This window comes from Salmo salar, chromosome ssa17 (assembly GCF_905237065.1).
Source record: "Salmo salar chromosome ssa17, Ssal_v3.1, whole genome shotgun sequence".
NCBI lineage: Eukaryota > Metazoa > Chordata > Actinopteri > Salmoniformes > Salmonidae > Salmo > Salmo salar.
Window position 1 is genome coordinate 44,144,451 of NC_059458.1, and position 12,741 is coordinate 44,157,191.

At 47.0% G+C, this 12,741-nt stretch overlaps 1 protein-coding gene across 1 annotated transcript in view; it reads right to left on the bottom strand.

Annotated features, from left to right (window-relative positions):
- pibf1 (progesterone immunomodulatory binding factor 1) overlaps positions 1-12,741 on the bottom strand; it is a 71,167-nt gene that overhangs the window by 12,390 nt on the left and 46,036 nt on the right. Inside the window, exons 10-14 of the mRNA XM_045699629.1 lie at positions 6,163-6,328; positions 5,454-5,604; positions 4,122-4,212; positions 3,554-3,656; positions 530-660 (exon numbers count right to left, since the gene is read on the bottom strand). Coding sequence (XP_045555585.1) covers positions 530-660; positions 3,554-3,656; positions 4,122-4,212; positions 5,454-5,604; positions 6,163-6,328 — 642 coding nt within the window. The remainder of the gene's footprint in view (positions 1-529; positions 661-3,553; positions 3,657-4,121; positions 4,213-5,453; positions 5,605-6,162; positions 6,329-12,741) is intronic.

Below are 12,741 nucleotides of genomic sequence, written 5' to 3' on the forward strand. Positions count from 1 at the left end.
CTAGGGAGTTTTTCCTAGCCACCGTGCTTCTACACCTGCATTGCTTACTGTTTGGGGTTTTAGGCTGGGTTTCTGTACAGCACTTTGAGATATCAGCTGATGTAAGAAGGGCTTTATAAATGCATTTGATTTGATACTTTAGACCAGAGCCCTATATAGTGCACTACTTTAGACCAGGGCCCTATATAGTGCACTACTTTAGACCAGGGCCCTATATAGTGCACTACTTTAGACCAGAGCCCTATAGAACCCTATTCCCTATATAGTGCACTACTTTAGACCAGGGCCCTATATAGTGCACTACTTTAGACCAGAACCCTATATAGTGCACTACTTTTAACCAGAGCCCTCGATGGTGCACTACATTTGGCCAGGGCCCCTAGGGCTGAGAAGGACAGGACCTGGGGTGAGGCCGAAAGGGGGAGACTGAAAGACAGGGGGAGACTGAAAGACGGGGGAGACTGAAAGACAGGGGGGAGACTGAAAGACGGGGGAGACTGAAAGACGGGGGAGACAGTGGGATGTGTACCTGGTGTCCTCCTCCAGCTGTATGATGCGCTCTCTGAGGGACAGTATCTGTGTGTCTCTCTGTCTCACTGTGTCGATCAGGTAACTGTAGGGCTGCTGGGCCTGCTGTAGGAGATGGTTAGCTGCTTCCAGCTAGGACACACACACACACACACACTTGTTTAACCCGTTTGTTGATTCATGCTACAGTCACTGACGTGGCCTTTGATTGGGAGGGTCCTCTGAAATAAACACACCTTTCAGGTGGAATATATTTCATGTTGAAAACTGACAGGAAGGAAGGTGTGGTTTGGATAGAGGTGGTGAGACATCTAGTTAGCTAGGAGTCTGTACCGCTACACTGTGAGGGTTAGGAGTCTGTACCGCTACACTGTGTGGGTTAGGAGTCTGTACCGCTACACTGTGTGGGTTAGGAGTCTGTACCGCTACACTGTGTGGGTGAGGAGTCTGTACCGCTACACTGTGTGGGTTAGGAGTCTGTACCGCTACACTGTGTGGGTTAGGAGTCTGTACCGCTACACTGTGTGGGTGAGGAGTCTGTACCGCTACACTGTGAGGGTTAGGAGTCTGTACAGCTACACTGTGTGGGTGAGGAGTCTGTACCGCTACACTGTGTGGGTTAGGAGTCTGTACCGCTACACTGTGTGGGTTAGGAGTCTGTACCGCTACACTGTGTGGGTGAGGAGTCTGTACCGCTACACTGTGTGGGTTAGGAGTCTGTACCGCTACACTGTGTGGGTTAGGAGTCTGTACCGCTACACTGTGTGGGTTAGGAGTCTGTACCGCTACACTGTGAGGGTTAGGAGTCTGTACAGCTACACTGTGTGGGTTAGGAGTCTGTACCGCTACACTGTGTGGGTTAGGAGTCTGTACCGCTACACTGTGTGGGTTAGGAGTCTGTACCGCTACACTGTGTGGGTGAGGAGTCTGTACCGCTACACTGTGTGGGTTAGGAGTCTGTACCGCTACACTGTGTGGGTTAGGAGTCTGTACCGCTACACTGTGTGGGTTAGGAGTCTGTACCGCTACACTGTGAGGGTTAGGAGTCTGTACAGCTACACTGTGTGGGTTAGGAGTCTAGAGATCTGTCCTGTGTGTTACCTCCTCAGAGATCTGTCCTGTGTGTTACCTCCTCAGAGATCTGTCCTGTGTGTGTTACCTCCTCAGAGATCTGTCCTGTGTGTTACCTCCTCAGAGATCTGTCCTGTGTGTTACCTCCTCAGAGATCTGTCCTGTGTGTTACCTCCTCAGAGATCTGTCCTGTGTGTGTTACCTCCTCAGAGATCTGTCCTGTGTGTTACCTCCTCAGAGATCTGTCCTGTGTGTTACCTCCTCAGAGATCTGTCCTGTGTGTTACCTCCTCAGAGATCTGTCCTGTGTGTTACCTCCTCAGAGATCTGTCCTGTGTGTTACCTCCTCAGAGATCTGTCCTGTGTGTTACCTCCTCAGAGATCTGTCCTGTGTGTTACCTCCTCAGAGATCTGTCCTGTGTGTTACCTCCTCAGAGATCTGTCCTGTGTGTTACCTCCTCAGAGATCTGTCCTGTGTGGTACCTCCTCAGAGATCTGTCCTGTGTGTTACCTCCTCAGAGATCTGTCCTGTGTGTTACCTCCTCAGAGATCTGTCCTGTGTGTTACCTCCTCAGAGATCTGTCCTGTGTGTTACCTCCTCAGAGATCTGTCCTGTGTGTTACCTCCTCAGAGATCTGTCCTGTGTGTTACCTCCTCAGAGATCTGTCCTGTGTGTTACCACCTCAGAGATCTGTCCTGTGTGTTACCTCCTCAGAGATCTGTCCTGTGTGTTACCTCCTCAGAGATCTGTCCTGTGTGGTACCTCCTCAGAGATCTGTCCTGTGTGTTACCTCCTCAGAGATCTGTCCTGTGTGTTACCTCCTCAGAGATCTGTCCTGTGTGTTACCTCCTCAGAGATCTGTCCTGTGTGTTACCTCCTCAGAGATCTGTCCTGTGTGTTACCTCCTCAGAGATCTGTCCTGTGTGTTACCTCCTCAGAGATCTGTCCTGTGTGTTACCTCCTCAGAGATCTGTCCTGTGTGTTACCTCCTCAGAGATCTGTCCTGTGTGTTACCTCCTCAGAGATCTGTCCTGTGTGTTACCTCCTCAGAGATCTGTCCTGTTACCTCCTCAGAGATCTGTCCTGTTACCTCCTCAGAGATCTGTCCTGTGTGTTACCTCCTCAGAGATCTGTCCTGTGTGTTACCTCCTCAGAGATCTGTCCTGTGTGGTACCTCCTCAGAGATCTGTCCTGTGTGTTACCTCCTCAGAGATCTGTCCTGTGTGTTACCTCCTCAGAGATCTGTCCTGTGTGTTACCTCCTCAGAGATCTGTCCTGTGTGTTACCTCCTCAGAGATCTGTCCTGTGTGTTACCTCCTCAGAGATCTGTCCTGTGTGTTACCTCCTCAGAGATCTGTCCTGTGTGTTACCACCTCAGAGATCTGTCCTGTGTGTTACCTCCTCAGAGATCTGTCCTGTGTGTTACCTCCTCAGAGATCTGTCCTGTGTGGTACCTCCTCAGAGATCTGTCCTGTGTGTTACCTCCTCAGAGATCTGTCCTGTGTGTTACCTCCTCAGAGATCTGTCCTGTGTGTTACCTCCTCAGAGATCTGTCCTGTGTGTTACCTCCTCAGAGATCTGTCCTGTGTGTTACCTCCTCAGAGATCTGTCCTGTGTGTTACCTCCTCAGAGATCTGTCCTGTGTGTTACCTCCTCAGAGATCTGTCCTGTGTGTTACCTCCTCAGAGATCTGTCCTGTGTGTTACCTCCTCAGAGATCTGTCCTGTTACCTCCTCAGAGATCTGTCCTGTGTGGTACCTCCTCAGAGATCTGTCCTGTGTGGTACCTCCTCAGAGATCTGTCCTGTGTGTTACCTCCTCAGAGATCTGTCCTGTGTGTTACCTCCTCAGAGATCTGTCCTGTGTGTTACCTCCTCAGAGATCTGTCCTGTGTGTTACCTCCTCAGAGATCTGTCCTGTGTGTTACCTCCTCAGAGATCTGTCCTGTGTGTTACCTCCTCAGAGATCTGTCCTGTGTGTGTGTTGCGTTTCTCCAGATCTCTCCTCAACAGTGTGTTTTGTTTCTCCAGCTGCAACAGTCTTCGGGCCAGATGGACACTGCAACAAACACACATTAAATAAACTCTCAAACAGAAAACCAACCAATAATCATGCATCCCAAATTGCACCCTATTCCCTATATAGTGCACTACTTTAGACCAGGGCCTTATAGAACCCTATTCCCTATATATAGTCCACTACTTTAGACCAGGGCCCTATAGAACCCTATTCCCTATATAGTGCACTACTTTAGACCAGGGCCTTATAGAACCCTATTCCCTATATAGTGCACTACTATAGACCAGGGCCCTATAGAACCCTATTCCCTATATATAGTGCACTACTTTAGACCAGGGCCCTATAGAACCCTATTCCCTATATAGTGCACTACTATAGACCAGGGCCCTATAGAACCCTATTCCCTATATAGTGCACTACTTTAGACCAGGGCCCTATACAGTGAATAAGAGGCCGTTAGGGACCGTCAGATCAGATCCAGATCAGATCCAGATAAGATCTCACCTCTGCTTGAGTCGTCTCTTGGCGGTTGTGGGAATGTTGGCTCCGTAACCGTAGGAGAACAGAACTCTCTCTGCTTCCTCCTCATTATCAACTGACGAGAGATGACACCAACAACACAATGAATAGTTACATTTGGTTACATAGCGGAAAATACTGTATCAGAGCTGTGTGTGTGTGTGTGTGTGTGTATCACTCTCCTGGTTGTGCAGCATATTTTATAGTCAAATAATCTGTATTGTCAATCACTACTGTTGATGATGATATGACTCCAGTATTATTCTAACGTCGTGCCAACATGACTCCGGTATTATTCTAACGTCGTGCCAACATGACTCCAGTATTATTCTAACGTCGTGCCAACATGACTCCAGTATTATTCTAACGTCGTGCCAACATGACTCCGGTATTATTCTAACGTCGTGCCAACATGACTCCAGTATTATTCTAACGTCGTGCCAACATGACTCCAGTATTATTCTAACGTCGTGCCAACATGACTCCAGTATTATTCTAACGTCGGGCCAACATGACTCCAGTATTATTCTAACGTCGTGCCAACATGACTCCAGTATTATTCTAACGTCGTGCCAACATGACTCCAGTATTATTCTAACGTCGTGCCAACATGACTCCAGTATTATTCTAACGTCGTGCCAACATGACTCCAGTATTATTCTAACGTCGTGCCAACATGACTCCAGTATTATTCTAACGTCGTGCCAACATGACTCCGGTATTATTCTAACGTCGTGCCAACATGACTCCAGTATTATTCTAACGTCGTGCCAACATGACTCCAGTATTATTCTAACGTCGTGCCAACATGACTCCAGTATTATTCTAACGTCGTGCCAACATGACTCCAGTATTATTCTAACGTCGTGCCAACATGACTCCGGTATTATTCTAACGTCGTGCCAACATGACTCCAGTATTATTCTAACGTCGTGCCAACATGACTCCAGTATTATTCTAACGTCGTGCCAACATGACTCCAGTATTATTCTAACGTCGTGCCAACATGACTCCAGTATTATTCTAACGTCGTGCCAACATGACTCCAGTATTATTCTAACGTCGTGCCAACATGACTCCAGTATTATTCTAACGTCGTGCCAACATGACTCCAGTATTATTCTAACGTCGTGCCAACATGACTCCAGTATTATTCTAACGTCGTGCCAACATGACTCCAGTATTATTCTAACGTCGTGCCAACATGACTCCAGTATTATTCTAACGTCGTGCCAACATGACTATCCTAACGTCGTGAGAACATGACTATCCTAACGTCGTGAGAACATGACTATCCTAACGTCGTGAGAACGTTACTTTCAGCAGCCTGCATGGTGACGTCGTCCAGCTCTTGCTCCAGTTTCTCGTAGGTCTGTAGTCTGGCCTGCTGCTCGGCATTCTGGGCCTGGAGTTCCGTTATCTGCTTCTCTGAGGCCGTCTGCAGCCTGTACAACTCCTTGGTCATGACCTGATGGAAGACGAGGGCAGTTAGCTCTGGTCCAGGGCTCAGCAAGCGACATGTAACACCCTGGACCAGAGCGAAGGGAATGTATGTAACACCCTGGATCAGAGCTAAGGGGCTGTATGTAACACCCTGGACCAGAGCTACGGGGCTGTATGTAACACCCTGGACCAGAGTTACGGGGCTGTATGCAACACCCTGGGCCAGAGCTGCAGGGCTGTATGTAACACCCTGGACCAGAGCTAAGGTGCTGTATGTAACCTCCTGGACCAGAGCTAATTGGCTGTGTGTAACACCCTGGGCCAGAGCTAATGGGGCGTAGGTAACACCCTGGACTAGAGCTAATGGGCTGTATGTAACACTGCTCTAAAGTAGTGTACTATATAGGGAATCGGGTTCTATAGGGCCCTGGTCTATAGTAGTGCACTATATAGGGAATAGGGTTCTATAGGGCCCTGGTCTAAAGTAGTGCACTATATAGGGAATAGGGTTCTATAAGGCCCTGGTCTAAAGTAGTGCACTATATATAGGGAATAGGGCTCCATTTGGGACGCAGTCCCCTACCTCTAGTTTCTTCTGTAGTTTCTCTGTCTCCATCTGATACTGTCCCAGGTTCCTGGCAGTCTCCTCTTGTACCATCTGAGAGCGCTCGGTCTCCAAGCTCTTCAGCTTCACCTGGTTCAGCAGCTCTGCCACCCGGCTGTCTGTCCCCATCTGGACACCACGGAACCTGGACACACACAGTTTTATATATATATATTTATATATATATATATATATATATTTAACCTGGAGGACACAGAGACACATTTAGCTCTTCCCGGTGAATCTTGCATAGGGGGGGGACTGGCTGTTCAGTTAAACTCGTGTTAAGTTGAGATGGAGAGAGTAGGGGTCTCCCTACTCTATGTTCTATGTTCTATTGAGTATCACTGACTACAAATCACTGCTGGACAGGAAATGGTTCCATATTTAACACTGACTACAAATCACTGCTGGACAGGAAATGGTTCCATATTTAACACTGACTACACATCACTGCTGGACAGGAAATGGTTCCATATTTATCACTGACTACAAACCACCTGCAGTGATACTGGACAGGAAATGGTTCCATATTTAAACACTGACTACAAACCACATGCAGTGATACTGGACGGGAAATGGTTCCATATTTATCACTGACTACAAACCACCTGCAGTGATACTGGACAGGAAATGGTTCCATATTTAAACACTGACTACAAACCACCTGCAGTGATACTGGACAGGAAATGGTTCCATATTTAAACACTGACTACAAACCACCTGCAGTGATACTGGACAGGAAATGGTTCCAAACCCAAATTCCCCTTCTTCAGGCTGACGTATCAGCTGAGACGGCACCAATGAGACAAGGCTAGGAACAAATCACACCAACCTTGTTGGGTCTATTTAAGCTGACTGAGTCGGCTCACTCATCCTGCTGCCACTTCCTGCTACTATGAACTGGCTTCTTGTTCTGCATCGGCGCTGCTGTATCACTAGATGTTTCTCTCTATGCTGCTGTATAACTAGATGTTATGACCCCATCACAAAGCCCTGACCTCAATCCTATAGAACATTTGTGGGCAGAACTAGATCTTAGTGCCGCTTTTGATACCATCGATCACCACAATTGTGGCTAAATGGCTTAAGGACAACAAAGTCAAGGTATTGGAGTGGCCATCACAAAGCCCTGACCTCAATCCTATAGAACATTTGTGGGCAGAACTGAAAAAGCGTGTGCGAGCAAGGAGGCCTACAAACCTGACTCAGTTACACCAGCTCTGTCAGGAGGAATGGGCCAAAATTCACCCAACTTATTGTGGGAAGCTTGTGGAAGGCTACCCGAAACGTTTGACCCAAGTTAAACAATTTAAAGGCAATGCTACCAAATACTAATTGAGTGTATGTAAACTTCTGACCCTCTGGGAATGTGACGAAAGAAATAAAAGCTGAAATAAATCATTCTCTCTACTATTATTCTGACATTTCACATTCTTAAAATAAAGTGGTGATCCTAACTGACATAAGACAGGGATTTTTTTTACTAGGATTAAAATGTCAGGAATTGTGGAAAAACTGAGTTCAAATGTATTTGGCTAAAGGTGTATGTAAACTTCTGACGTTAACTGTATAAACTGTTGTTTCTCAATCAGACTGGCAGTTTGTATTGTATTCAGTTTGAAGTTTTCACTGACGCAGAGAGACTAGCTGGCATGGGGAGTCACCCGTTTACGGTTTTAGTCATGAGTTTCAGGTGGCCGCATAGACACGTCCGGACAGGGCGTACGGCACGACATGGCACCTCACACACACTCTCACTACACACTCCAGGGTTTCCGTTAGCCCACATATAATTAGCGCAGGCAAATTGCCTGGTAGAAAGAAGAAGAAAAAAAAATCCCATTGTTGTTTAATGTTTTAATTTATGAAAATACCTTTACATTTTAGTAATTTACAGTGCATTCGGAAAGTATTCAGACCCTTGGACTTTTTCCACATTTTGTTACGTTAGACTTTCCCCCTCAATCTACCCATAATACCCCGTAATGATAAAGCAAGAACATGTGTTTAGACATTTTTTGCTAATTATTATTATTTCTTTTTTTAAATATCACATTTACATAAGTATTCAGTACTTTGTTGAATTAACTTTGGCGGCAATTACAGCCTCGAGTCTTCTTGGGTATGACGCTACAAGCTTGGCACACCTGTATTTGGGGAGTTTCTCCCATTCTTCTCTGCAGATCCTCTCAAGCTCTGTCAGGTTGGATGGGGAGCGTCGCTGCACAGCTATTTTCAGGTCTCTCCAGAGATGTTCGATCGGGTTCAAGTCTGGGCTCTGGCTGGGCCACTTAAGAACATTCAGAGACTTGTCCCAAAGCCACTCCTGCTTTGTCTTGGCTGAGTGCTCAGGGTCGTTGTCCTGTTGGAAGGTGAACCTTCACCCCAGTCTGAGGTCCTGAGCGCCCTGCAGCAGGTTTTCATCAAGGATCTCTCTGTACTTTGCTCCGTTCATCTTTGCCTCGATCCTGACTAGTCTCCCAGTCCCTGCCCGCTGAAAAACATCCCCCAGCCTGATGCTTCCACCACCATGATTCACCGTAGGGATGGTGCCAGGTTTCCTCCAGGCGTGACGCTTGGCAATCAGGCCGAAGAGTTTCATCTTGGTTTCATCAGACCAGAGAATCTTGTTTCTCATGAATTGAGAGTCCTTTAGGTGCCTTTTGACAAACTCCAAGCGGGCTGTCATGTGCCTTTTACTGAGGAGTGGCTTCCGTCTGGCCACTCTACCATAAAGGCCTGATTGGTGGAGTGCTGCAGAGATAGTCTTGGTGGCTCCAAACTTCTTCCATTTCAGAATGATGGAGGCCACTGTGTTCTTGGGGACCTTCAATGCTGCATAACGTTTTTGGTTCCCTTCCCCAGATCTGTGCCTCGACACAATCCTGTCTCGGAGCTCTACAGACAATTCCTTCGACCTCATGGCTTGGTTTTTGCTCTGACATGCACTGTCAACTGTGGGACCTTATATAGACAGGTGTGTGCCTTTCCAAATCATGTCCAATCAATTGAATTTACCACAGGTGGACTCCAATCAAGTTGTAGAAACATCTCAAGGATGATCAATGGAAACAGGATGCACCTGAGCTCAATTTCAAGTCTCATAGCAAAGGGTCTGAATACTTATGAAAATAATCTGTTTTTATGTATTTTTAATACATTTGCAAAAATGTCTAAAAACCTGTTTCCGCTTTGTCAATATGGGGTATTGTGTGTAGATTGATGAGTAATATTTTTTTTGTATTTAATCAATTTTAGAATTAGGCTGTCCAGTAAACAAAATGTGCAAAAAAATCAAGGGGTCTGAATACTTTCCGAAGCGCTGTTATTAGGGTTAAGTGTCTTGCTCAAGGACACACTGGCAGATGTTTCACGGGGGCAGGGATTCGAACCAGTGACATTTCAGTGACTGGCCCAACATTCTTAACCGCTTGGCTACCTGCCGTTAACCTTAAGAGTCCAAGCCCCGTCCAACAGTCCAAGCCCCGTCTCACAGGTCCAAGCCCCGTCTCACAGTCCAAGCCCCGTCTAAGAGTCCAAGCCCCGTCTCACAGTCCAAGCCCCGTCTAAGAGTCCAAGCCCCGTCTAAGAGTCCAAGCCCCGTCCAACAGTCCAAGCCCCGTCCAACAGTCCAAGCCCCGTCCAACAGTCCAAGCCCCGTCCAACAGTCCAAGCCCCGTCCAACAGTCCAAGCCCCGTCCAACAGTCCAAGCCCCGTCCAACAGTCCAAGCCCCGTCTAAGAGTCCAAGCGCCGTACAACAGTCCAAGCCCCGTCTAAGAGTCCAAGCGCCGTACAACAGTCCAAGCCCCGTCCAACAGTCCAAGCCCCGTACAACAGTCCAAGCCCCGTACAACAGTCCAAGCCCCGTCCAACAGTCCAAGCCCCGTCTAACAGTCCAAGCCCCGTCTAACAGTCCAAGCCCCGTACAACAGTCCAAGCCCCGTCCAACAGTCCAAGCCCCGTCCAACAGTCCAAGCCCCGTCCAACAGTCCAAGCCCCGTCCAACAGTCCAAGCCCCGTCTCACAGTCCAAGCCTTTGATATTTCATTTTGAATTGTAAGACCCCTTAAAGTATGTGTATATATATATATATATTAAATGTATTTGGTTAGCCATTGTATTTGGCCTTACTGTTATTAGCCCATACAAACACATTGAATAAAATATTAACTACATGGAACAGTCCCCCCCAAACTACATGGAACAGCCCCCCCAAACTACATGGAACAGCCCCCCAAACTACATGGAACAGCCCCCCCAAACTACATGGAACAGCCCCCCCAGACTACATGGAAGAGCCCCCCCAAACTACATGGAACAGCCCCCCCCAGACAATATGGAACAGCCCCCCCCCCAGACTACATGGAACAGCCCCCCCCCAGACTACATGGAACAGCCCCCCCCAGACTACATGGAACAGCCCCCCCCAGACTACATGGAACAGCCCCCCCAGACTACATGGAACAGCCCCCCCCAAACTACATGGAACAGCCCCCCCCCAAACTACATGGAACAGCCCCCCCCCAGACTACATGGAACAGCCCCCCCCCCCAGACTACATGGAACAGTTTGTTCTAAAATGTCTGTCCTATATCTGAGAGAAAGAGCTGGAAACATTTATACTTTTCATGTTATTTTTTGGACATGTATTTACCCCTATATTTTTGGCGCTAACCAGTCTCCATATATACATGTGTTCAACTGGTACCGTGGACCTTCAGACCAGTCTGGTGAGGCCCGTGGGCATCCTAGAGCAGAACCACCGACATGTACGTGTTCCTGAGAGTCTCGTCTTTCCACGGAGGGGTCATATTAGTTTGTAGCCCAAACTGTTGGGACGCTACAGACAATTTTTCGGAAGGTCTTCACGGTCTGAAACACCACTCAGCTCTGTCACCTTTCACCTCAGATGAAGTAGCGGATCGAAACGCATCTAATGCAGAAAAAAACGAAATCTTATCTTGCTTAAACAAAAGGATTTTGATGGGGATTTGTGTATTATGCTAAATGGATTGGATTTCCGAAGAAAAAAATAATATATTTTATTTAAAAATAAATTAAAATCGACCTTAGGGGGTTAAATGTTTTATAAACCACCATTAAAAAGAGCTACAATTTTAATTTCTCAACTGGTAATCGAAGCACCCTTGCCATATAACGGTATAACGGTAGGTAATAAACCCATTCTGTCTGTCCGCCAAGCCTTTCTCTAGTGTTACTGTAACACGGTAATAAACCCATTCTGTCTCTCCGCCAAGCCTTTCTCTAGTGTTACTGTAACACGGTAATAAACCCATTCTGTCTCTCCGCCAAGCCTTTCTCTAGTGTTACTGTAACACGGTAATAAACCCATTCTGTCTCTCCGCCAAGCCTTTCTCTAGTGTTACTGTAACACGGTAATAAACCCATTCTGTCTCTCCGCCAAGCCTTTCTCTAGTGTTACTGTAACACGGTAATAAACCCATTCTGTCTCTCCGCCAAGCCTTTCTCTAGTGTTACTGTAACACGGTAATAAACCCATTCTGTCTCTCCGCCAAGCCTTTCTCTAGTGTTACTGTAACACGGTAATAAACCCATTCTGTCTCTCCGCCAAGCCTTTCTCTAGTGTTACTGTAACACGGTAATAAACCCATTCTGTCTCTCCGCCAAGCCTTTCTCTAGTGTTACTGTAACACGGTAATAAATCCATTCTGTCTCTCCGCCAAGCCTTTCTCTAGTGTTACTGTAACACGGTAATAAACCCATTCTGTCTCTCCGCCAAGCCTTTCTCTAGTGTTACTGTAACACGGTAAAAACCCATTCTGTCTCTCCGCCAAGCCTTTCTCTAGTGTTACTGTAACACGGTAAAAACCCATTCTGTCTCTCCGCCAAGCCTTTCTCTAGTGTTACTGTAACACGGTAATAAACCCATTCTGTCTCTCCGCCAAGCCTTTCTCTAGTGTTACTGTAACACGGTAATAAACCCATTCTGTCTGTCCGCCAAGCCTTTCTCTAGTGTTACTGTAACACGGTAATAAACCCATTCTGTCTCTCCGCCAAGCCTTTCTCTAGTGTTACTGTAACACGGTAATAAACCCATTCTGTCTCTCCGCCAAGCCTTTCTCTAGTGTTACTGTAACACGGTAATAAACCCATTCTGTCTCTCCGCCAAGCCTTTCTCTAGTGTTACTGTAACACGGTAATAAACCCATTCTGTCTCTCCGCCAAGCCTTTCTCTAGTGTTACTGTAACACGGTAATAAACCCATTCTGTCTCTCCGCCAAGCCTTTCTCTAGTGTTACTGTAACACGGTAATAAATCCATTCTGTCTCTCCGCCAAGCCTTTCTCTAGTGTTACTGTAACACGGTAATAAACCCATTCTGTCTCTCCGCCAAGCCTTTCTCTAGTGTTACTGTAACACGGTAAAAAACCCATTCTGTCTCTCCGCCAAGCCTTTCTCTAGTGTTACTGTAACACGGTAAAAACCCATTCTGTCTCTCCGCCAAGCCTTTCTCTAGTGTTACTGTAACACGGTAATAAACCCATTCTGTCTCTCCGCCAAGCCTTTCTCTA